Source organism: Mustelus asterias, unplaced genomic scaffold (genome assembly GCF_964213995.1).
Source record: "Mustelus asterias unplaced genomic scaffold, sMusAst1.hap1.1 HAP1_SCAFFOLD_3642, whole genome shotgun sequence".
Lineage (NCBI taxonomy): Eukaryota > Metazoa > Chordata > Chondrichthyes > Carcharhiniformes > Triakidae > Mustelus > Mustelus asterias.
In genome coordinates, this window is record NW_027593587.1 from 4586 (window position 1) to 29693 (window position 25108).

The 25108-nt window shown below is 55.7% G+C and overlaps 1 protein-coding gene across 1 annotated transcript; it reads right to left on the reverse strand.

Moving 5' to 3' along the window:
- Positions 1-5938: 5938 nt before the first annotated feature.
- Positions 5939-25003, reverse strand: LOC144490697 (E3 ubiquitin-protein ligase BRE1B-like; the record flags this gene model as incomplete). Its single annotated transcript, XM_078208403.1, has 5 exons — positions 5939-6088; positions 9262-9408; positions 11831-11952; positions 23079-23291; positions 24859-25003. Coding segments are annotated over 5 exons (777 nt in total), but the record flags the coding sequence as incomplete, so codon positions are not given.
- Positions 25004-25108: the final 105 nt, after the last annotated feature.

Below are 25108 nucleotides of genomic sequence, written 5' to 3' on the forward strand. Positions count from 1 at the left end.
GGGCAATACAGCAGGATCTCGATAGGCTGGAAAATTGGACGGAGAGGTGGCAGATGGAGTTTAATCTGGATAAATGCGAAGTGATGCATTTTGGAAGAAATAATGTAGGGAGGAGTTATACAATAAATGGCAGAGTCATCAGGAGTATAGAAACACAGAGGGACCTAGGTGTGCAAGTCCACAAATCCTTGAAGGTGGCAACACAGGTGGAGAAGGTGGTGAAGAAGGCATATGGTATGCTTGCCTTTATAGGACGGGGTATAGAGTATAAAAGCTGGAGTCTGATGATGCAGCTGTATAGAACGCTGGTTAGGCCACATTTGGAGTACTGTGTCCAGTTCTGGTCGCCGCACTACCAGAAGGACGTGGAGGCATTGGAGAGAGTGCAGAGAAGGTTTACCAGGATGTTGCCTGGTATGGAGGGTCTTAGCTATGAGGAGAGATTGGGTAGACTGGGGTTGTTCTCCTTGGAAAGACGGAGAATGAGGGGAGATCTAATAGAGGTATACAAGATTATGAAGGGTATAGATAGGGTGAACAGTGGGAAGCTTTTTCCCAGGTCGGAGGTGACGATCACGAGGGGTCACGGGCTCAAGGTGAGAGGGGCGAGGTATAACTCAGATATTAGAGGGATGTTTTTTACACAGAGGGTGGTGGGGGCCTGGAATGCGCTGCCAAGTAGGGTGGTGGAGGCAGGCACGCTGACATCGTTTAAGACTTACCTGGATAGTCACATGAGCAGCCTGGGAATGGAGGGATACAAACGATTGGTCTAGTTGGACCAAGGAGCGGGCACAGGCTTGGAGGGCCGAAGGGCCTGTTTCCTGTGCCGTACTGTTCTTTGTTCTTTGTCTGGAACTTCTTTCTACTTTGGTACTTTTGCTATCTCGACGGTGCTTTGCGCTAAGAGCTGTGGCAGGGGGCAGTCGCTCTATCTTTTTGTCCCACTGTCCCCCTTCCTTTGTACCCGTGGTGACCTATCAACATTTCCCAGTGGGATTGGGGTTATCAAAACCATCGGATTTAAATTTAATAGGTTCTTGGTATCAAAGTGCCTGATTGAAATTGATTGGCTAAATTCAGAAGCCTGTTGCCTTGGTAACCCTGCTGCTTGGCCTTTGATACGAATATTTCAGTTTGCGTTCTCGGAGTACTCACATTTTTTTTAAAAACTCTGCAACTCACCAATCTATAATCACTCTACCCAACATTAGGTACGGGTAGCACAGTGGGTTAGCACTGCTGCTTCACAGCTCCAGGGACCCGGGTTCGATTCCCGGCTCGGGTCGCTGTCTGTGTGGAGTTTGCACGTTCTCCTCGTGTCTGCGTGGGTTTCCTCCGGGTGCTCCGGTTTCCTCCCACAGTCCAAAGATGTGCGGGCTAGGTTGATTGGCCATTCTAAATTGCCCCTTAGTGTCCCGGGGTGCATAGGTTAGAGGGGTTAGTGGGTAAAATATGTAGGGATATGTGGATAGGGCCTGGGTGGGATTGCGGTCGGTGCAGACCCGATGGGCCGAATGGCCTCTTTCTGCACTGTAGGATTCTATGACTCCCCAGAAGCCAACGCCCATTTTCTGTGCTTAGAACGTTAAAAAAAGTGCCAGTACACAGAGAGCCCAAACTGAAACGTTCGTATCGAAGGCCGAGCAGCGGGGTTACCAAGGCAACAGGCTTTCAGGCAATTTGAATTCAGCCCATCCATTTGAATCAGGCACCTAGATACCAAGAACCTGTTAAATCTAAATCCGAAGGTGTTGACAACCTGGGACCAATCCTATTGTGGGGGAATAGTGATATGTCACCCCAGGTAGAAAAGGAAGGGCTCAGTGGGACAAAAGGGGAGAGCATCTGTCACAGCTGTTAACTCAAAGCCTCATCGAGAGAGCAAAGAAAGAAGAATCAACAGAGGACCAGAATATTCCGGAAGACACAAAACCTGGTCGTAATTTAAAGAGCGACTTTTTAAAAAATTACTAAGTGGGGTTTGTAATTAGCTAAACAGCATTCCATTAGAATCGTGTTTTATTGGGTTTGTTAATAGTTTAGTTAACCTGTTCACTGTTAGTTAGATAAATAAAGTGTTACTTGTTGCTTTTGCAGAGAGAATCTCAGGGAGATATTTTTGATTTAGTCACTAAATTTGCTGAAGTGAAGATGCTACCCCCTTCTCACACTCACTTTAACAGATTATGAAGGGCAAGTATTCCTCTGTGAGTGGTTTGGTGTTAGTTCTGAGGTGGGGGGGATATCCAACTCTGCTTTATAACAGCGTAAGGAGTCTCACAACACCAGGTTAAAGTCCAACAGGTTTATTTGGTAGCAAAAACCACACAAGCTTTCGGAGCTCTGCTCCTTTGTCCGATGAGTGGGAGTGCTATTCACAAACTACTCCCACTCATCCGACGAAGGAGCAGCGCTCCGAAAGCTAGTGGCTTTAGCTACCAAATAAACCTGTGGGACTTTAACCTGGTGTTGTGAGACTTCTTACTGTGTTGACCCCAGTCCAACGCCTCCACATCATTATAACAAGTGTCCCAGATCACCAACAACCTGTCCTGGTCCCCCCCACGCCGACACTATGGTTAAGAAAGCCCCACCAACGCCTCTACCTTCTCAGGAGGCGAAGGAAATTCGGCATGTCCGCTACGACTCTCACCAACTTTTACAGATGTGCCATAGAAAGCATCCTTTCCGGGTGTATCACAGCTCGGTCTGGGGCTCCTGCTCTGCCCAAGACCGCAAGGAACTACAAAGGGTCGTGAATGTAGCCCAGTCCCATCACGCAAACCCCAGCCTCCCATCCATTGACTCCATCTACACTTCCCGCTGCCTCGGGGGAAAGCAGCCGGCATAATCAAGGACCCCCCCCCACACACCCCGGACATTCTCTCTTCCACCTTCTTCCGTCAGGAAAAAGATACAAAAGTGTGAGGTCACGTACCGACCGACTCAAGAACAGCTTCTTCCTTGCTGCTGTCAGACTTTTGAATGGACCGACCTTATATTAAGTTGATCTTTCTCTACACCCCGAGCTGTGACTGTGACACTACATTCTGCACTCTCGCCTTCCCTTCTCCCCTCTGTACTCTATGAACGGTATGCTTTGCCTGTATCGTGCGCAAGAAACAATACTTTTCACCGTATCCCAATACACGTGACAATAAAAAATCAGTTTTTTCACACAGAGGGTGGTGAGTGTCTGGAACGAGCTGCCAGAGGCAGTAGTAGAGGCGGGTACAATTTTGTCTTTTATGAAGCATTTAGACAGTTACATGGGTACGATGGGTATAGAGGGATATGGGCCAAACGCGGGCAATTGGAACTAGCTTAGTGGGTTAAAAAAGGGGGCGGCATGGACAAGTTGGGCCGAAGGGCCTGTTTCCATGCTGTAAACCTCGATAACATCCAAATCAAATCCTTTTCCTTCTCCCCTCTGTTCTCTATGAACGGTATGCTTTGTCTGTATAGCGCGCAAGAAACGATACTTTTCATTGTATCCCAATACACGTGACAATAATAAATCAAATAAAAGTGTACGCCCGGGCAACACTCCGTGACCATTCAAGTTTAAAAAGGGTCTTAAATACACCTTGACCTCCCCACATGGAAAGTAACCCCGGGGAACACCTCACACAAATTGTCCCTTCGTGTCCAAAGATGTGCAGGTTAGGGTGGATTGGCCATGCTAAATTGTCCCTTAGTGTCCAAAGATGTGCAGGTTAGGTGGATTGGCCATGCTAAATTGTCCTTTAGTGTCCAAAGATGAGCAGGTTAGGTGGATTGGCCATGCTAAATTGTCCTTTAGTGTCCAAAGATGAGCAGGTTAGGTGGATTGGCCGTGCTAAATTGTCCTTTAGTGTCCAAAGATGAGCAGGTTAGGTGGATTGGCCATGCTAAATTGTCCTTTAGTGTCCAAAGATGTGCAGGTTATGTGGATTGGCCATGCTAAATTGTCCCTTAGTGTCCAAAGATGTGCAGGTTAGGTGGATTGGCCATGCTAAATTGTCCTTTAGTGTCCAAAGATGTGCAGGTTATGTGGATTGGCCATGCTAAATTGTCCCTTAGTGTCCAAAGATGTGCAGGTTATGTGGATTGGCCATGCTAAATTGTCCCTTAGTGTCCAAAGATGTGCAGGTTAGGTGGATTGGCCATGCTAAATTGCCCCTTAGTGTCCAATGATGTGCAGGTTAGGTGGATTGGCCATGCTAAATTGCCCCTTAGTGTCCAAAGATGTGTAGGTTAGGTGGATTGGCCATGCTAAATTGTCCCTTTGTGTCCAAAGATGTGCGGGTTAGGTGGATTGGCCATGCTAAATTATCCCTTCGTGTCCAAAGATGTGCAGGTTTGGTGGATTGGCCATGTTAAATTGTCCCTTAGTGTCCAAAGATGTGCAGGTTAGGTGGATTGGCCATGCTAAATTGCCCCTTAGTGTCCAATGATGTGCAGGTTAGGTGGATTGGCCATGCTAAATTGCCCCTTAGTGTCCAAAGATGTGTAGGTTAGGTGGATTGGCCATGCTAAATTGTCCCTTAGTGTCCAAAGATGTGCAGGTTAGGTGGATTGGCCGTGCTAAATTGTCCCTTAGTGTCCAAAGATGTGTAGGTTAGGGGGATTGGCCGTGCTAAATTGTCCCTTAGTGTCCAAAGATGTGCAGGTTAGGTGGATTGGCCGTGCTAAATTGTCCCTTAGTGTCCAAAGATGTGTAGGTTAGGGGGATTGGCCGTGCTAAATTGTCCCTTAGTGTCCAAAGATGTGCAGGTTAGGTGGATTGGCCGTGCTAAATTGTCCCTTAGTGTCCAAAGATGTGTAGGTTAGGTGGATTGGCCGTGCTAAATTGTCCCTTAGTGTCCAAAGATGTGTAGGTTAGGTGGATTGGCCGTGCTAAATTGTCCCTTAGTGTCCAAAGATGTGTAGGTTAGGTGGATTGGCCGTGCTAAATTGTCCCTTAGTGTCCAAAGATGTGTAGGTTAGGTGGATTGGCCGTGCTAAATTGTCCCTTAGTGTCCAAAGATGTGTAGGTTAGGGGGATTGGCCGTGCTAAATTGTCCCTTAGTGTCCAAAGATGTGCAGGTTAGGTGGATTGGCCGTGCTAAATTGTCCCTTAGTGTCCAAAGATGTGTAGGTTAGGTGGATTGGCCGTGCTAAATTGTCCCTTAGTGTCCAAAGATGTGTAGGTTAGGTGGATTGGCCATGCTAAATTGTCCCTTAGTGTCCAAAGATGTGTAGGTTAGGTGGATTGGCCATGGTAAATTGTCCCTTAGTGTCCAAAGATGTGTAGGTTAGGTGGATTGGCCATGCTAAATTGTCCCTTAGTGTCCAAAGATGTGTAGGTTAGGTGGATTGGCCATGCTAAATTATCCCTTCGTGTCCAAAGATGTGTAGGTTAGGTGGATTGGCCATGCTAAATTGCCCCTTAGTGTCCAAAGATGTGTAGGTTAGGGTGGATTGGCCATGCTAAATTGTCCCTTAGTGTCCAAAGATGTGTAGGTTAGGTGGACATATTAAATTCTCCCTCAGTGTTACCCGAACGGGCGCTGGAGTGTGGCGACTGGGGGATTTTCACAGTAACTTCATTGCCGTGTTAATTTAAGCTGACTTGTGACGTTCAAATAAATAAACTTTTAAACCGTGCAAACTAAAGAAACATGTCCAGGCCTGAGGCGTTTTTTGATTTGCCCGTGTGATCCCCGTTGCTTCCCCCACAGCCAATCAGAGCGATTTGCCAATCGAATCCACATCTCTTTTCCCTCCGCCCCCACGCTTCTGCGGGTCAAAAAAAAAAATTGCGTCTCCCTCTTTTGGCACTCTTCCATTTGACCTGATGAGTGCAAGTCTCAAAACTTTGACAATGCGACACTTTCTTTGTCACTTTGGCAATGCGACACTTTCTTTGTCACTTTGGCAATGCGACGGGGTGGGTGGGGCTTCTGGAGTTTACAACCCCTTCACCCTTATACAAACAGGACGGGAAAGGGGTGGGGGGAGTGGACGGCCCGCGTCCGCGGGGGCTTACCTTGTGTATGTGTAGCGTAATCTGTCCTCCCTGGAATCCTGCGGGTCCCCCCGAGACGTGATAGCCGGAATTTAGCTGCGAGAGAACAGGGGAACAGTCAGAGGGACATAAGTTCACCTGAAGGAGCTGAGAATTTTTTATTTTATCCATTCGTGGGACACGGGCGTCGCTGGCTGGGCCCAGCATTTATTGCCCATCCCTAGTTGCCCTTGGAGGGCAGTTGAGAGTCAACCACATTGGCTGTGGCTCTGGAGTCACATGTAGGCCAGACCGGGGTAAGGACGGTAGATTTCCTTCCCTAAAGGACATGAGAGAACCAGATGGGTTTTTAGTAATAAGTAGACTCTGTTTACAGAGAGAGGGTGGCAGGAGCCAGAAGGACACCGATTGATGGCGATGGAGGAAAGGAACTAAGGTGGTTACGGAGATCAGGCCAGGTATGCTTGCCTTTATAGGACGGGGTATAGAGTATAAAAGCTGGAGTCTGATGATGCAGCTGTATAGAACGCTGGTTAGGCCACATTTGGAGTACTGCGTCCAGTTCTGGTCGCCGCACTACCAGAAGGACGTGGAGGCATTGGAGAGAGTGCAGAGAAGGTTTACCAGGATGTTGCCTGGTATGGAGGGTCTTAGCTATGAGGAGAGATTGGGTAAACTGGGCTTGTTCTCCTTGGAAAGACGGAGAATGAGGGGAGATCTAATAGAGGTGTACAAGATTATGAAGGGGATAGATAGGGTGAACAGTGGGAAGCTTTTTCCCAGGTCGGAGGTGACGATCACGAGGGGTCACGGGCTCAAGGTGAGAGGGGCGAAGTATAACTCAGATATCAGAGGGACGTTTTTTACACAGAGGGTGGTGGGGGCCTGGAATGCGCTGCCAAGTAGGGTGGTGGAGGCAGGCACGCTGACATCGTTTAAGACTTACCTGGATAGTCACATGAGCAGCCTGGGAATGGAGGGATACAAACGAATGGTCTAGTTGGACCAAGGAGCGGCACAGGCTTGGAGGGCCGAAGGGCCTGTTTCCTGTGCTGTACTGTTCTTTGTTCAGACCGGGGTAAGGACGGCAGATTTCCTTCCCGAAAGGGACATTAGTGAACCAGATGGGTTATTAGTAAGAAAGTAGACACTGTTTACAGAGAGAGGGTGGCAGGAACCAGAAGGACACAGATTGTTGGCGATGAGGGAAAGGAACTATGGTGGGGAGGGGGAGGAGGGGTGGGGGGGGGGGGGGGGGGGGGGGTGCAGAGATCAGGCCAGACCAGGTAAGGGCGGCAGATTTCGGTGGCACAGCAGGTTAGCACTGCTGCCTCACAGCTCCAGGGACCCGGGTTCGATTCCCGGCTCGGGTCACTGTCTGTGTGGAGTTTGCACATTCTCCCCGTGTCTGCGTGGGTTTCCTCCGGGTGCTCCGGTTTCCTCCCACAGTCCAATGACGTGCGGGTCAGGTTGATTGGCCAAGCTAAAATTGCCCCTTAGAGTCCTGAGATGCGTAGGGTAGAGGGATTAGTGGGTAAAATATGTAGGGATATGGGGGTAGGGCCTGGGTGGGATTGTGGTCGGGGCAGACTCGATGGGCCGAATGGCCTCTTTCTGTACTGTCGGGTTTCTATGTTTCCTCCGAGTGCCCCGGTTTCCTCCCCCAGTCGTGCTGGTTTGGGTGGGTTGACACAGTAAGAGTTTTAACAACACCAGGTTAAAGTCCAACAGGTTTATTTGGTAGCAAAAGCCACACAAGCTTTCGGAGCGCTGCTCCTTCGTCAGATGGAGTGGAAATCTGCTCTCAAACAAAGGTCATGATGTGGAGATGCCGGCGTTGGACTGGGGTAAACACAGGAAGGAGTCTAACAACACCAGGCTAAAGTCCAACAGGTTTATTTGGTAGCAAATGCCACTAGCTTTCGGAGCACTGCTCCTTCGTCAGGTGAGTGGGAGTTGTGTTCACAAACAGGGCACATAAAGACACAAACTCAAGTTACAGAATAATGATTGGAATGCGAGTCTTTACAGCTAATCAAGTCTTAAAGGTCCAGACAATGTGAGTGGAGGGAGCATTAAGCACAGGTTAAAGAGATGTGTATTGTCTCCAGACAGGACAGCCAGTGAGACTCTGCAGGTCCAGGCAAGTTGTGGGGGTCACAGATAGTGTGACATGAACCCAAGATCCCGGTTGAGGTCGTCCTCGTGTGTGCGGAACCTGGCTATCAGTCTCTGCAGTCCCGAGACAAACAAAGGGGCAGCGCTCCGAAAGCTAATGGCATTTGCTACCAAATAAACCCTGTTGGACTTTAACCTGGTGTTGTTAAAACTCTGACTGTGTTCACCCCAGTCCAACGCCGGCATCTCCACATTTAGCCATGCTAAATTGCCCCTTAGTGTCCCCGAACAGGCACCAGAGTGTGGCGCCGAGGGGATTTTCAGTTACTTCATTGTGGCGTTAACGTAAGCCGTAGGGCGACACAGCGGGTCAGCGCTGCTGCCTCACAGCGCCAGGGACCCGGGTTCGATTCCCGGCTCGGGTCACTGTCTGTGCGGAGTCTGCACCTTCTCCCCGTGTCTGCGTGGGTTTCCTCCGGGTGCTCCGGTTTCCTCCCACACTCCAGAGATGTGCAGGTTGGGTGGATCGGCCGTGCCAAAATTGCCCCTTCGTGTCAGGGGGACGAGCTAGGGTAAATGCATGGGGTTATGGGGATGGGGCATGGGTGGGATTGTGGTCGGTGCAGACTCGATGGGCCGAATGGCCTCTTTCTGTGCTGTCGGGATTCTATGATTCTATTCTATGATTCTAAGCCGACTTGTGACATTAATAAAATAAACTTTAAAGGAATTTCAATGAACCAGATGAGTTTTTAGTATTTAAGTAGACACTGTTTACAGAGACGGTGGGGGGGGATTTGGGATTTTCCAGCCATACTCGCCCCAAAACTGGAAAATCCCGTCCGAGGTCCACCGACCTTTTCGTGTGTCCGCCTCTCCGATTCGGGGGAGGGGTGGGGGAAGATTCGCTCTGGGGCGTCGGGAACCAGTGCCCGAGATATCAGGTGGAAGCAGATTCGACCGGGTGGCTCTAAATGGGGAATTGGATGAGTATTGGAAGGAGAAATTGTGCAGCGCCCGGGCCAGTGGGATTTAGCAGGCTGCTCTACTGCAGGGACAACACAGGCCTCGATGGGCTGAAGGGTCCCCCCCCCCTCCTCCCCACCCCCACGGGCGAGTGGGTGTGATATACCAGTGGCGTGGGCGCTTACCTGCTCCAGAGCTTCCGCCAGGTGCTTGTTGAGCTTCTGTTCCCGTTTCCGTAGCTTCTCGATGTCCCACTGCAAGTCCTCGATGGTGGTCTCCATCTCGGAGACTTTGGTCTCTGCCGACTGCACCTTATCCTGTAGCTCGTTGTACTGGGGGGGGGGGGGGGAGGGGAGACAGAGGAGGAGACAAGTGTCACATGGGGTAGGAAGATGCCCCCCCCCGACGATCAGATCATTGGCAGATTGGCGTCCGAACATCACACACCCACCCTTTCCCGCCACCGCACTCGCCCAGCGCGCTCCCGAGACAAGACGCCAACCTCAACACTGGGGCAGCACGGGCTGGACAACCCCGAGTGCGCCACGAGACAGGCCGGCAGCCAGCGTTAAGACGGCCCCCGCTGATCAGGCAAACGTGGCCCTCTCGCACGGGCCCCGAGGGACAATTTAGCATGGCCAATTCCCCTAACCTACACATCTTTGGACACTAAGGGGCAATTTAGCATGGCCAATCCACCTAACCTACACATCTTTGGACACTAAGGGGCAATTTAGCATGGCCAATCCACCTAACCTGCACATCTTTGGACACTAAGGGGCAATTTAACATGGCCAATCCACCTAACCTGCACATCTTTGGACACTACGGGGGAATTTAGCACGGCCAATCCACCTAACCTACACATCTTTGGACACTAAGGGGCAATTTAGCATGGCCAATCCACCTAACCTGCACATCTTTGGACACTAAGGGGCAATTTAGCATGGCCAATCCACCTAACCTGCACATCTTTGGACACTAAGGGGCAATTTAGCATGGCCAATCCACCTAACCTGCACATCTTTGGACACTAAGGGACAATTTAGCACGGCCAATCCCCCTAACCGGCACATCTTTGGACACTAAGGGGCAATTTAGCATGGCCAATCCACCTAACCTGCACATCTTTGGACACTAAGGGGCAATTTAGCATGGCCAATCCACCTAACCTGCACATCTTTGGACACTAAGGGGCAATTTAGCATGGCCAATCCACCTAACCGGCACATCTTTGGACACTAAGGGGCAATTTAACATGGCCAATCCACCTAACCTGCACATCTTTGGACACTAAGGGGCAATTTAGCATGGCCAATCCACCTAACCTACACATCTTTGGACACTAAGGGACAATTTAGCATGGCCAATCCCCCTAACCTACACATCTTTGGACACTAAGGGACAATTTAGCATGGCCAATCCACCTAACCTGCACATCTTTGGACACTAAGGGACAATTTAGCATGGCCAATCCCCCTAACCTGCACATCCTTGGACACTAAGGGACAATTTAGCATGGCCAATCCACCTATCCTACACATCTTTGGACACTGAGGGACAATTTAGCATGGCCAATCCCCCTAACCAACACATCTTTGGACACTAAGGGACAATTTAGCATGGCCAATCCCCCTAACCTACACATCTTTGGACACTAAGGGACAATTTAGCATGGCCAATCCCCCTAACCTACACATCTTTGGACACTAAGGGACAATTTAGCATGGCCAATCCACCTAACCTACACATCTTTGGACACTAAGGGACAATTTAGCATGGCCAATCCACCTAACCTGCACATCTTTGGACACTAAGGGACAATTTAGCATGGCCAATCCACCTAACCTGCACATCTTTGGACTCTCAGGCAGAGGGGGGAGGGAAATGATTGAATGAGCAGAGTTAATTTGGTTGTTTGATTCATTACGCACTGTTGCCCCGTGCTGGGAAGGGTCTGCTCATGATGGAGGCGCATAACTTTCCCTTAAATCAGTAAGGCCACACTTGGAATACTGTGGACAGTTCTGGTCACCCTATTATATAAAGGACATTATTAAACTAGAAAGAGTGCAGAAAAGATTGACTAGGATGCTACCGGGACTTGATGCATTGAGTTATAAGGAGAGGCTGGATAGACTGGGACTTTTTTCTCTGGAGTGTAGGAGGCTGAGGGGTGATCTTATAGAGGTCTATAAAATAATGAGGGGCACAGATCAGCTAGATAGTCAATATCTTTTCCCCAAGGTCAGGGAGTCTAAAACCAGAGGGCATAGGTTTAAGGTGAGAGGTGAGAGATATAAAAGTGTCCAGAGGGGCAATTTTTTCACACAGAGGGTGGTGAGTGTCTGGAACGAGCTGCCAGAGGCAGTAGTAGAGGCGGGTACAATTTTGTCTTTTAAAAAGCATTTAGACAGTTACATGGGTACGATGGGTATAGAGGGATATGGGCCAAATGCGGGCAATTGGGACTAGCTTAGGGGTTAAAAAAAGGGCGGCATGGACAAGTTGGGCCAAAGGGCCTGTTTCCACCGCTGTAACTCTACTCACTCCCCCATCAGCACCCTCAGGAGGCAGATTTTGCACAATGTTTTGTAGCGGGAATGTCAGGCAGGTGGGCGCCTGTGTTCGGAGGGGACTACGGGCGCAGTAACGGTTCCCAGGCTGGTGTCTGGGTGGCAGCGCTTGCTGGGGGGTCCGGACAGAGAGGGGGGAGGGGGGGGGGGGGGGGGGGGGGGGAGGGGTGGCTGTTACCTCCATGGACATCTTGTGATGCTTTCCCTGAAGTTGCGTGGTTAGGTCCTGCAGACGGCGATTTTCACCCATTACGTCCTTGTTCAAACACTTGGTGCAGTCCTCAAGTTTACTAAACTCAACTAGGGGGGGAGACAGAGCGAGAGGGGGGGAGACAGAGCGAGAGGGGGGGAGACAGAGCGAGAGGGGGGGAGACAGAGCGAGAGGGGGGGAGACAGAGCGAGAGGGGGGGAGACAGAGCGAGAGGGGGGGAGACAGAGCGAGAGGGGGGGAGACAGAGCGAGAGGGGGGGAGACAGAGCGAGAGGGGGGGAGACAGAGCGAGAGGGGGGGAGACAGAGCGAGAGGGGGGGAGACAGAGCGAGAGGGGGGGAGACAGAGCGAGAGGGGGGGAGACAGAGCGAGAGGGGGGGAGACAGAGCGAGAGGGGGGGAGACAGAGCGAGAGGGGGGGAGACAGAGCGAGAGGGGGGGAGACAGAGCGAGAGGGGGGAGACAGAGCGAGAGGGGGGGAGACAGAGCGAGAGGGGGGGAGACAGAGCGAGAGGGGGGGAGACAGAGCGAGAGGGGGGGAGACAGAGCGAGAGGGGGGGAGACAGAGCGAGAGGGGGGGAGACAGAGCGAGAGGGGGGGAGACAGAGCGAGAGGGGGGGAGACAGAGCGAGAGGGGGGGAGACAGAGCGAGAGGGGGGGAGACAGAGCGAGAGGGGGGGAGACAGAGCGAGAGGGGGGGAGACAGAGCGAGAGGGGGGAGACAGAGCGAGAGGGGGGGAGACAGAGCGAGAGGGGGGGAGACAGAGCGAGAGGGGGGGAGACAGAGCGAGAGGGGGGGAGACAGAGCGAGAGGGGGGAGACAGAGCGAGAGGGGGGGAGACAGAGCGAGAGGGGGGGAGACAGAGCGAGAGGGGGGGAGACAGAGCGAGAGGGGGGAGACAGAGCGAGAGGGGGGGAGACAGAGCGAGAGGGGGGGAGACAGAGCGAGAGGGGGGGAGACAGAGCGATAGGGGGGGGAGACAGAGCGAGAGGGGGGGAGACAGAGCGAGAGGGGGGGGAGACAGAGCGAGAGGGGGGGGAGACAGAGCGAGAGGGGGGGGAGACAGAGCGAGAGGGGGGGGAGACAGAGCGAGAGGGGGGGGGAGACAGAGCGAGAGGGGGGGGAGACAGAGCGAGAGGGGGGGGGAGACAGAGCGAGAGGGGGGGGAGACAGAGCGAGAGGGGGGGGAGACAGAGCGAGAGGGGGGGGGAGACAGAGCGAGAGGGGGGGGAGACAGAGCGAGAGGGGGGGGAGACAGAGCGAGAGGGGGGGGGAGACAGAGCGAGAGGGGGGGGGAGACAGAGCGAGAGGGGGGGGGAGACAGAGCGAGAGAGGGGGGGGAGACAGAGCGAGAGGGGGGGGAGACAGAGCGAGAGGGGGGGGAGACAGAGCGAGAGGGGGGGGAGACAGAGCGAGAGGGGGGGGAGACAGAGCGAGAGGGGGGGGAGACAGAGCGAGAGGGGGGGGAGACAGAGCGAGAGGGGGGGGAGACAGAGCGAGAGGGGGGGGAGACAGAGCGAGAGGGGGGGAGACAGTGCGAGAGGGGGGGGAGACAGAGCGAGAGGGGGGGGAGACAGAGCGAGAGGGGGGGGAGACAGAGCGAGAGGGGGGGGAGACAGAGCGAGAGGGGGGGGAGACAGAGCGAGAGGGGGGGGAGACAGAGCGAGAGGGGGGGGAGACAGAGCGAGAGGGGGGGGAGACAGAGCGAGAGGGGGGGGAGACAGAGCGAGAGGGGGGGGAGACAGAGCGAGAGGGGGGGGAGACAGAGCGAGAGGGGGGGGAGACAGAGCGAGAGGGGGGGGAGACAGAGCGAGAGGGGGGGGGAGACAGAGCGAGAGGGGGGGGAGACAGAGCGAGAGGGGGGGGAGACAGAGCGAGAGGGGGGGAGACAGAGCGAGAGGGGGGGGAGACAGAGCGAGAGGGGGGGGAGACAGAGCGAGAGGGGGGGAGACAGAGCGAGAGGGGGGGGAGACAGAGCGAGAGGGGGGGGAGACAGAGCGAGAGGGGGGGGAGACAGAGCGAGAGGGGGGGAGACAGAGCGAGAGGGGGGGGAGACAGAGCGAGAGGGGGGGGAGACAGAGCGAGAGGGGGGGGAGACAGAGCGAGAGGGGGGGGAGACAGAGCGAGAGGGGGGGGGAGACAGAGCGAGAGGGGGGGGAGACAGAGCGAGAGGGGGGGGAGACAGAGCGAGAGGGGGGGGAGACAGAGCGAGAGGGGGGGGAGACAGAGCGAGAGGGGGGGGAGACAGAGCGAGAGGGGGGGGAGACAGAGCGAGAGGGGGGGGAGACAGAGCGAGAGGGGGGGGAGACAGAGCGAGAGGGGGGGGAGACAGAGCGAGAGGGGGGGGAGACAGAGCGAGAGGGGGGGGAGACAGAGCGAGAGGGGGGGGAGACAGAGCGAGAGGGGGGGGAGACAGAGCGAGAGGGGGGGAGACAGAGCGAGAGGGGGGGAGACAGAGCGAGAGGGGGGGGAGACAGAGCGAGAGGGGGGGGAGACAGAGCGAGAGGGGGGGGAGACAGAGCGAGAGGGGGGGGAGACAGAGCGAGAGGGGGGGGAGACAGAGCGAGAGGGGGGGGAGACAGAGCGAGAGGGGGGGGGAGACAGAGCGAGAGGGGGGGGAGACAGAGCGAGAGGGGGGGGAGACAGAGCGAGAGGGGGGGGAGACAGAGCGAGAGGGGGGGGAGACAGAGCGAGAGGGGGGGGAGACAGAGCGAGAGGGGGGGGAGACAGAGCGAGAGGGGGGGGAGACAGAGCGAGAGGGGGGGGAGACAGAGCGAGAGGGGGGGGAGACAGAGCGAGAGGGGGGGGAGACAGAGCGAGAGGGGGGGGAGACAGAGCGAGAGGGGGGGGAGACAGAGCGAGAGGGGGGGGAGACAGAGCGAGAGGGGGGGGAGACAGAGCGAGAGGGGGGGGAGACAGAGCGAGAGGGGGGGGAGACAGAGCGAGAGGGGGGGGGGGGAGACAGAGCGAGAGGGGGGGGGGGAGACAGAGCGAGAGGGGGGGGAGACAGAGCGAGAGGGGGGGGAGACAGAGCGAGAGGGGGGGAGACACCACAGCAATAATACAAATTAAATGTCGTTCTGTCAACACTCTCGAGTTTCATTTATGAAGCATTCCTTTCCAAGGCCAGTGTTTATTCCCCATTCCCAATTGCCCCCTAGGGAAGGGGGTGGGTTTTCCGCCATCTTGAACCTGCTGCCATCCCTATCTGTGTGGTGTAGGTCCACCCACAGCGCTGTTAGGGAGGGAGTTCCAGGATTGTTATTGGACAGTCAGCCAGTCCCCATGTGTGGGGTAGGAACACCCACAGCGCTGTTAGGGAGGGAGCTCCAGGATTGTTATTGGACATCAGTCAGTGCCTGTGTGTGGGGTAGGTACACCCACGGCGCTGTTAGGGAGGGAGCTCCAGGATTGTTATTGGACATCAGTCAGTCCCCGTGTGTGGTGTAGGTACACCCACAGCGCTGTTAGGGAGGGAGTTCCAGGATTGTTATTGGACATCAGTCAGTCCCCGTGTGTGGTGTAGGTACACCCACAGCGCTGTTAGGGAGGGAGTTCCAGGATTGTTATTGGACATCAGTCAGTCCCTGTGTGTGGTGTAGGTACACCCACAGCGCTGTTACGGAGGGAGTTCCAGGATTGTTATTGGACAGTCAGCCAGTCCCCGTGTGTGGTGTAGGTACACCCACAGCGCTGTTAGGGAAGGAGTTCCAGGATTGTTATTGGACATCAGTCAGTCCCCGTGTGTGGTGTAGGTACACCCACAGCGCTGTTCGGGAGGGAGCTCCAGGATTGTTATTGGACATCAGTCAGTCCCCGTGTGTGGTGTAGGTACACCCATGGCGCTGTTAGGGAGGGAGTTCCAGAATTGTTATTGGACATCAGTCAGTCCCCGTGTGTGTGGTGTAGGTACACCCACAGCGCTGTTAGGGAGGGAGTTCCAGGATTTTTGACCCCAGCCACAGTGAAGGAATGGCCGATGTATTCCCAAGTCGGGATGGTGTGTGGGGGGAGCTCGGACGGGGGGGACCTGCAGGCGGTGGGTGTTCCCCGTGCGTCTGCTGCTCCCTCCCATGTCCTTGTAGGTGGGTGGAGGTGGTGGGTTTGGAAGGTGCTGTGGAAGGAGCCTTGGCGAGTCGCTGCGGGGCATCTTGTAGACGGTTCACACGGCTGCCGCTGTGCGTGGGTGGTGGAGGGAGTGAGTGTTTGTGGTTAGCGTGTCGATCGAGCGGGGGGAGGAGGGGGGGCTGCTTTGTCCTGGATGGTGTGGAGCTTCTCCAGTGTTGTCGGGAGCCGCACCCATCCAGGCGAGTGGAGAGTGTCCCATCACACTCCTGACTTGTGTCCTTGTGGATGGTGGGACAGGCTTTGGGAAGGAGGGGGGGAGTCAGGAGGTGAGTTACTCTCTGCAGGATTCCCAGCCTCTGACCTGCTCTGGGAGCCACAGGATTGATACGGCTGGGGTCCCCGTTCAGTTTCTGCTCACTGGTCACCCCCAGGATGTTGAGAGTGGGGATACAGGGCTATGGGGAGGGAGCGGGGCAGTGGGATTAGTTTGGGGATTGATACATGGCTATGGGGAGAGAGCGGGGCAGCGGGATTAGTTTGGGGATTGATACAGGGCTACGGGGAGGGAGCGGGGCAGTGGGATTAGTTTGGGGATTGATACAGGGCTACGGGGAGAGAGCGGGGCAGTGGGATTAGTTTGGGGATTGATACAGGGCTATGGGGAGAGAGCGGGGCAGTGGGATTAGTTTGGGGATTGATACAGGGCTATGGGGAGAGAGCGGGGCAGTGGGATTAGTTTGGGGATTGATACAGGGCAATGGGGAGTGAGCGGGGCAGTGGGATTAGTTTGGGGATTGATACAGGGCTATGGGGAGTGAGCGGGGCAGTGGGATTAGTTTGGGGATTCCGGGCTATGGGGAGAGAGCGGGGCAGTGGGATTAATTTGGGGATTGATACAGGGCTATGGGGAGAGAGCGGGGCAGTGGGATTAGTTTGTGGATTGATACAGGGCTATGGGGAGAGAGCGGGGCAGTGGGATTAATTTGGGGATTGATACAGGGCTATGGGGAGAGAGCGGGGCAGTGGGATGAGTTTGTGGATTGATACAGGGCTATGGGGAGAGAGCGGGGCAGTGGGATTAGTTTGGGGATTGATACAGGGCTATGGGGAGAGAGCGGGGCAGTGGGATCAGTTTGGGGATTGATACAGGGCTATGGGGAGAGAGCGGGGCAGTGGGATTAGTTTGGGGATTGATACAGGGCTATGGGGAGGGAGCGGGGCAGTGGGATTAGTTTGGGGATTGATACAGGGCTATGGGGAGAGAGCAGGGCAGTGGGATTAGTTTGGGGATTGATACAGGGCTATGTGGAGGGAGCGGGGCAGTGGGATTAGTTTGGGGATTGATACAGGGCTATGGGGAGAGAGCGGGGCAGTGGGATTAGTTTGGGGATTGATACATGGCTATGGGGAGAGAGCGGGGCAACGGGATTAGTTTGGGGATTGATACAGGGCTATGGGGAGAGAGCAGGGCAGTGGGATTAGTTTGGGGATTGATACAGGGCTATGGGGAGAGAGCAGGGCAGTGGGATTAGTTTGGGGATTGATACAGGGCTATGGGGAGAGAGCGGGGCAGTGGGATTAGTTTGGGGATTGATACCGGGCTATCGGGAGAGAGCGGGGCAGTGGGATTAGTTTGGGGATTGATACAGGGCTATGGGGAGAGAGCGGGGCAGTGGGATTAGTTTGGGGATTGATACATGGCTATGGGGAGAGAGCGGGGCAGTGGGATTAATTTGGGGATTGATACAGGGCTATGGGGAGAGAGCGGGGCAGTGGGATTAGTTTGTGGATTGATACAGGGCTATGGGGAGAGAGCGGGGCAGTGGGATTAATTTGGGGATTGATACAGGGCTATGGGGAGAGAGCGGGGCAGTGGGATGAGTTTGTGGATTGATACAGGGCTATGGGGAGAGAGCGGGGCAGTGGGATTAGTTTGGGGATTGATACAGGGCTATGGGGAGAAAGCGGGGCAGTGGGATCAGTTTGGGGATTGATACAGGGCTATGGGGAGAGAGCGGGGCAGTGGGATTAGTTTGGGGATTGATACAGGGCTATGGGGAGGGAGCGGGGCAGTGGGATTAGTTTGGGGATTGATACAGGGCTATGGGGAGAGAGCAGGGCAGTGGGATTAGTTTGGGGATTGATACAGGGCTATGTGGAGGGAGCGGGGCAGTGGGATTAGTTTGGGGATTGATACAGGGCTATGGGGAGAGAGCGGGGCAGTGGGATTAGTTTGGGGATTGATACATGGCTATGGGGAGAGAGCGGGGCAACGGGATTAGTTTGGGGATTGATACAGGGCTATGGGGAGAGAGCAGGGCAGTGGGATTAGTTTGGGGATTGATACAGGGCTATGGGGAGAGAGCAGGGCAGTGGGATTAGTTTGGGGATTGATACAGGGCTATGGGGAGAGAGCGGGGCAGTGGGATTAGTTTGGGGATTGATACCGGGCTATCGGGAGAGAGCGGGGCAGTGGGATTAGTTTGGGGATTGATACAGGGCTATGGGGAGAGAGCGGGGCAGTGGGATTAGTTTGGGGATTGATACATGGCTATGGGGAGAGAGCGGGGCAACGGGATTAGTTTGGGGATTGATACAGGGCTATGGGGAGAGAGCAGGGCAGTGGGATTAGTTTGGGGATTGATACAGGGCTATGGGGAGAGAGCGGGGCAGTGGGATTAGTTTGGGGATTGATACAGGGCTATGGGGAGAGAGCAGGGCAACGGGATTAGTTTGGGGATTGATACATGGCTATGGGGAGAGAGCAGGGCAACGGGATTAGTTTGGGGATTGATACAGGGCTGTGGGGAGAGAGTGGGGCAGTGGGATTAGTTTGGGGATTGATACAGGGCTATGGGGAGAGAGCGGGGCAGTGGGATTAGTTTGGGGATTGATACCGGGCTATCGGGAGAGAGCGGGGGGCAGTGGGATTAGTTTGGGGATTGATACAGGGCTATGGGGAGAGAGTGGGGCAGTGGGATTAGTTTGGGGATTGATACAGGGCTGTGGGGAGAGAGTGGGGCAGTGGGATTAGTTTGGGGATTGATACAGGGCTATGGGGAGAGAGTGGGGCAGCGGGATTAGTTTGGGGATTGATACAGGGCTATGGAGAGAGAGCGGGGCAGTGGGATTAGTTTGGGGATTGATACAGGGCTATGGGGAGAGAGCGGGGCAGTGGGATTAGTTTGGGGATTGTTACAGGGCTATGGGGAGTGAGCGGGGCAGTGGGATTAGTTTGGGATTGATACAGGGCTATGGGGAGTGAGCGGGGCAGTGGGATTAGTTTGGGAATTGATACAGGGCTATGGGGAGAGAGCGGGGCAGTGGGATTAGTTTGGGATTGATACAGGGCTATGGGGAGAGAGCGGGGCAGTGGGATTAGTTTGGGGATTGATACAGGGCTATGGGGAGTGAGCGGGGCAGTGGGATTAGTTTGGGGATTCCGGGCTATGGGGAGAGAGCGGGGCAGTGGGATTAATTTGGGGATTGATACAGGGCTATGGGGAGAGAGCGGGGTAGTGGAATTAGTTTGTGGATTGATACAGGGCTATGGGGAGAGAGCGGGGCAGTGGGATTAGTTTGGGGATTGATACAGGGCTATGTGGAGGGAGCGGGGCAGTGGGATTAGTTTGGGGATTGATACAGGGCTATGGGGAGAGAGCGGGGCAGTGGGATTAGTTTGGGGATTGATACATGGCTATGGGGAGAGAGCGGGGCAACGGGATTAGTTTGGGGATTGATACATGGCTATGGGGAGGGAGCGGGGCAACGGGATTAGTTTGGGGATTGATACAGGGCTATGGGGAGAGAGCGGGGCAGCGGCATTAGTTTGGGAATTGATACAGGGCTATGGGGAGGGAGCGGGGCAGTGGGATTAGTTTGGGGATTGATACAGGGCTATGGGGAGAGAGCGGGGCAGTGGGATTAGTTTGGGATTGATACAGGGCTATGGGGATTGCGCGGGGCAGTGGGGTTAGTTTGGGGATTGATACAGGGCTATGGGGAGTGAGCGGGGCAGTGGGATTAGTTTGGGGATTGATACAGGGCTATGGGGAGAGAGCAGGGCAGTGGGATTAGTTTGGGGATTGATACAGGGCTATGGGGATTGCGCGGGGCAGTGGGATTAGTTTGGGATTGATACAGGGCTATGGGGAGTGAGCGGGGCAGTGGGATTAGTTTGGGGATTGATACAGGGCTATGGGGAGAGAGCGGGGCAGTGGGATTAGTTTGGGATTGATACAGGGCTATGGGGATTGCGCGGGGCAGTGGGGTTAGTTTGGGGATTGATACAGGGCTATGGGGAGAGAGCGGGGCAGTGGGATCAATTTGGGGATTGATACAGGGCTATGGGGAGAGAGCGGGGCAGTGGGATTAGTTTGTGGATTGATAGAGGGCTATGGGGAGAGAGCGGGGCACTGGGATTAGTTTGGGGATTGATACAGGGCTATGGGGAGAGAGCGGGGCAGTGGGATTAATTTGGGGATTGATACAGGGCTATGGGGAGAGAGCGGGGCAGTGGGATTAGTTTGTGGATTGATAGAGGGCTATGGGGAGAGAGCGGGGCACTGGGATTAGTTTGGGGATTGATACAGGGCTATGGGGAGAGAGCGGGCCAGTGGGATTAGTTTGGGGATTGATACAGGGCTATGGGGAGAGAGCGGGGCAGTGGGATTAGTTTGGGGATTGATACATGGCTATGGGGAGAGAGCGGGGCAGCGGGATTAGTTTGGGGATTGATACAGGGCTATGGGGAGAGAGCGGGGCAGTGGGATTAGTTTGGGGATTGATACAGGGCTATGGGGAGGGAGCAGGGCAGTGGGATTAGTTTGGGGATTGATACAGGGCTATGGGGAGAGAGCAGGGCAACGGGATTAGTTTGGGGATTGATACATGGCTATGGGGAGAGAGCAGGGCAACGGGATTAGTTTGGGGATTGATACAGGGCTATGGGGAGAGAGTGGGGCAGTGGGATTAGTTTGGGGATTGATACAGGGCTGTGGGGAGAGAGTGGGGCAGTGGGATTAGTTTGGGGATTGATACAGGGCTATGGGGAGAGAGCGGGGCAGTGGGATTAGTTTGGGGATTGATACCGGGCTATCGGGAGAGAGCGGGGGGCAGTGGGATTAGTTTGGGGATTGATACAGGGCTGTGGGGAGAGAGTGGGGCAGTGGGATTAGTTTGGGGATTGATACAGGGCTATGGGGAGAGAGTGGGGCAGTGGGATTAGTTTGGGGATTGATACAGGGCTATGGAGAGAGAGCGGGGCAGTTGGATTAGTTTGGGGATTGATACAGGGCTATGGGGAGAGAGCGGGGCAGTGGGATTAGTTTGGGGATTGTTACAGGGCTATGGGGAGTGAGCGGGGCAGTGGGATTAGTTTGGGATTGATACAGGGCTATGGGGAGTGAGCGGGGCAGTGGGATTAGTTTGGGAATTGATACAGGGCTATGGGGAGAGAGCGGGGCAGTGGGATTAGTTTGGGGATTCCGGGCTATGGGGAGAGAGCGGGGCAGTGGGATTAATTTGGGGATTGATACAGGGCTATGGGGAGAGAGCGGGGTAGTGGAATTAGTTTGTGGATTGATACAGGGCTATGGGGAGAGAGCGGGGCAGTGGGATTAGTTTGGGGATTGATACAGGGCTATGGGGAGAGAACGGGGCAGTGGGATTAGTTTGGGGATTGATACATGGCTCTGGGGAGAGAGCGGGGCAGTGGGATTAGTTTGGGGATTGATACAGGGCTATGGGGAGAGAGCGGGGCAGTGGGATTAGTTTGGGGATTGATACAGGGCTATGGGGAGAGAGCGGGGCAGTGGGATTAGTTTGGGGATTGATACAGGGCTATGTGGAGGGAGCGGGGCAGTGGGATTAGTTTGGGGATTGATACAGGGCTATGGGGAGATAGCGGGGCAGTGGGATTAGTTTGGGGATTGATACATGGCTATGGGGAGAGAGCGGGGCAACGGGATTAGTTTGGGGATTGATACATGGCTATGGGGAGGGAGCGGGGCAAGGGGATTATTTTGGGGATTGATACAGGGCTATGGGGAGAGAGCGGGGCAGCGGCATTAGTTTGGGAATTGATACAGGGCTATGGGGAGGGAGCGGGGCAGTGGGATTAGTTTGGGGATTGATACAGGGCGATGGGGAGAGAGCGGGGCAGCGGGATTAGTTTGGGGATTGATACAGGGCTATGGGAAGAGAGTGGGGCAGTGGGATTAGTTTGGGGATTGATACAGGGCTATGGGGATTGCGCGGGGCAGTGGGGTTAGTTTGGGGATTGATACAGGGCTATGGGGAATGAGCGGGGCAGTGGGATTAGTTTGGGGATTGATACAGGGCGATGGGGAGAGAGCAGGGCAGTGGGATTAGTTTGGGGATTGATACAGGGCTATGGGGATTGCGCGGGGCAGTGGGGTTAGTTTGCGGATTGATACAGGGCTATGGGGAGAGAGCGGGGCAGTGGGATTAGTTTGGGGATTGATACAGGGCTATGGGGAGTGAGCGGGGCAGTGGGATTAGTTTGGGGATTGATACAGGGCTATGGGGAGTGAGCGGGGCAGTGGGATTAGTTTGGGATTGATACAGGGCTATAGGGAGAGAGCGGGGCAGTGGGATTAGTTTGGGGATTGATACATGGCTATGGGGAGAGAGCGGGGCAGCGGGATTAGTTTGGGGATTGATACAGGGCTATGGGGAGAGAGCGGGGCAGTGGGATTAGTTTGGGGATTGATACAGGGCTATGGGGAGGGAGCGGGGCAGTGGGATTAGTTTGGGGATTGATACAGGGCTATGGGGAGAGAGCAGGGCAGTGGGATTAGTTTGGGGATTGACACAGGGCTATGGGGAGAGAGCGGGGCAGTGGGATTAGTTTGGGGATTGATACATGGCTATGGGGAGAGAGCGGGGCAGTGGGATTAGTTTGGGGATTGATACTGGGCTATGGGGAGAGAGCGGGGCAGCGGGATTAGTTTGGGGATTGATACATGGCTATGGGGAGGGAGCGGGGCAACGGGATTAGTTTGGGATTGATACAGGGCTATGGGGAGAGCGGGGCAGTGGGATTAGTTTGGGGATTGATACGGGGCTATGGGGAGAGAGCGGGGCAGTGGGATTAGTTTGGGGATTGATACAGAGGCTGCCCTCACCTTCGCTGTTGATCTTCTGACATAGGTCATCGATGCGCCGGTGCAGTTTGTCGAAGACCTCGACAATGCGAGCGACGGCTCGCTTGGAAAAGGCCATCCGGTCCTGCAGTTGTAGCTCGATCTCCTCACTGCTGCTGCTGGCCAAGGTGGCGAGGAAGGAAAGCGCCGGTTCATTGAGCTCCTCACCTGCCGAGCAGGGTGGAGGCGTGGGGTCTGCTGGGAGAGAGGGGCAAAAATCAGTGCGGCGCTCCCTCAGCACCGACCCTCCCACAGTGCGGCGCTCCCTCAGCACCGACCCTCCCACAGTGCGGCGCTCCCTCAGCACCGACCCTCCCACAGTGCGGCGCTCCCTCAGCACTGACCCTCCCACAGTGCGGCGCTCCCTCAGCACCGACCCTCCCACAGTGCGGCGCTCCCTCAGCACCGACCCTCCCACAGTGCGGCGCTCCCTCTGCACGGCACTCCCTCAGCACCGACCCTCCCACAGTGCGGCACTCCCTCAGCACTGACCCTCCCACAGTGCGGCGCTCCCTCAGCACTGACACTGCCACAGTGCGGCGCTCCCTCAGCACCGACCCTCCCACAGTGCGGCGCTCCCTCAGCACCGACCCTCCCACAGTGCGGCGCTCCCTCAGCACCGACCCTCCCACAGTGCGGCGCTCCCTCAGCACTGACCCTCCCACAGTGCGGCGCTCCCTCAGCACCGACCCTCCCACAGTGCGGCGCTCCCTCAGCACCGACCCTCCCACAGTGCGGCGCTCCCTCTGCACGGCACTCCCTCAGCACCGACCCTCCCACAGTGCGGCACTCCCTCAGCACTGACCCTCCCACAGTGCGGCGCTCCCTCAGCACTGACACTGCCACAGTGCGGCGCTCCCTCAGCACCGACCCTCCCACAGTGCGGCGCTCCCTCAGCACCGACCCTCCCACAGTGCGGCGCTCCCTCAGCACCGACCCTCCCACAGTGCGGCGCTCCCTCAGCACTGACCCTCCCACAGTGCGGCGCTCCCTCAGCACCGACCCTCCCACAGTGCGGCGCTCCCTCAGCACTGACCCTCCCACAGTGCGGCGCTCCCTCAGCACTGACCCTCCCACAGTGCGGCGCTCCCTCAGCACTGACCCTCCCACAGTGCGGCGCTCCCTCAGCACTGACCCTCCCACAGTGCGGCGCTCCCTCAGCACTGACCCTCCCACAGTGCGGCACTCCCTCAGCACTGACCCTCCCACAGTGCAGCGCTCCCTCAGCACTGACCCTCCCACAGGGCGGCGCTCCCTCAGCACTGACCCTCCCACAGTGCGGCGCTCCCTCAGCACTGACCCTCCCACAGTGCGGCACTCCCTCAGCACTGACCCTCCCACAGTGCGGCGCTCCCTCAGCACTGACCCTCCCACAGTGCGGCGCTCCCTCAGCACTGACCCTCCCACAGTGCGGCGCTCCCTCAGCACCGACCCTCCCACAGTGCGACGCTCCCTCAGCACTGACCCTTCCACAGGGCGGCGCTCCCTCAGCACCGACCCTCCCACAGTGCGGCGCTCCCTCAGCACTGACCCTCCCACAGTGCGGCGCTCCCTCAGCACTGACCCTCCCACAGTGCGGCGCTCCCTCAGCACTGACCCTCCCACAGTGCGGCGCTCCCTCAGCACTGACCCTCCCACAGTGCGGCGCTCCCTCAGCACTGACCCTCCCACAGTGCGGCGCTCCCTCAGCACTGACCCTCCCACAGTGCGGCGCTCCCTCAGCACTGACCCTCCCACAGTGCGACGCTCCCCCCCACTTCACCTTTTTCCGGCTCCACTTCCCCCTGGCACTCGGGAATGTCGATGGGTTCCGGAAGCTCCCGACTCGCCACCTCCTCCATCTGCTCCTGCCCTTCCTTGGGTTGCAAATCATAGCGATGGAGTAACACTTGTACATTCTCATCCAGCTGTGGGCAAGAGAGAGTGGGAGGGAGAGAGGGAGGGAGGGAGAGTGGGAGGGAGGGAGAGTGGGAGGGAGGGAGGGAGCGACAGAGAGGGAGGGAGGAGAGACA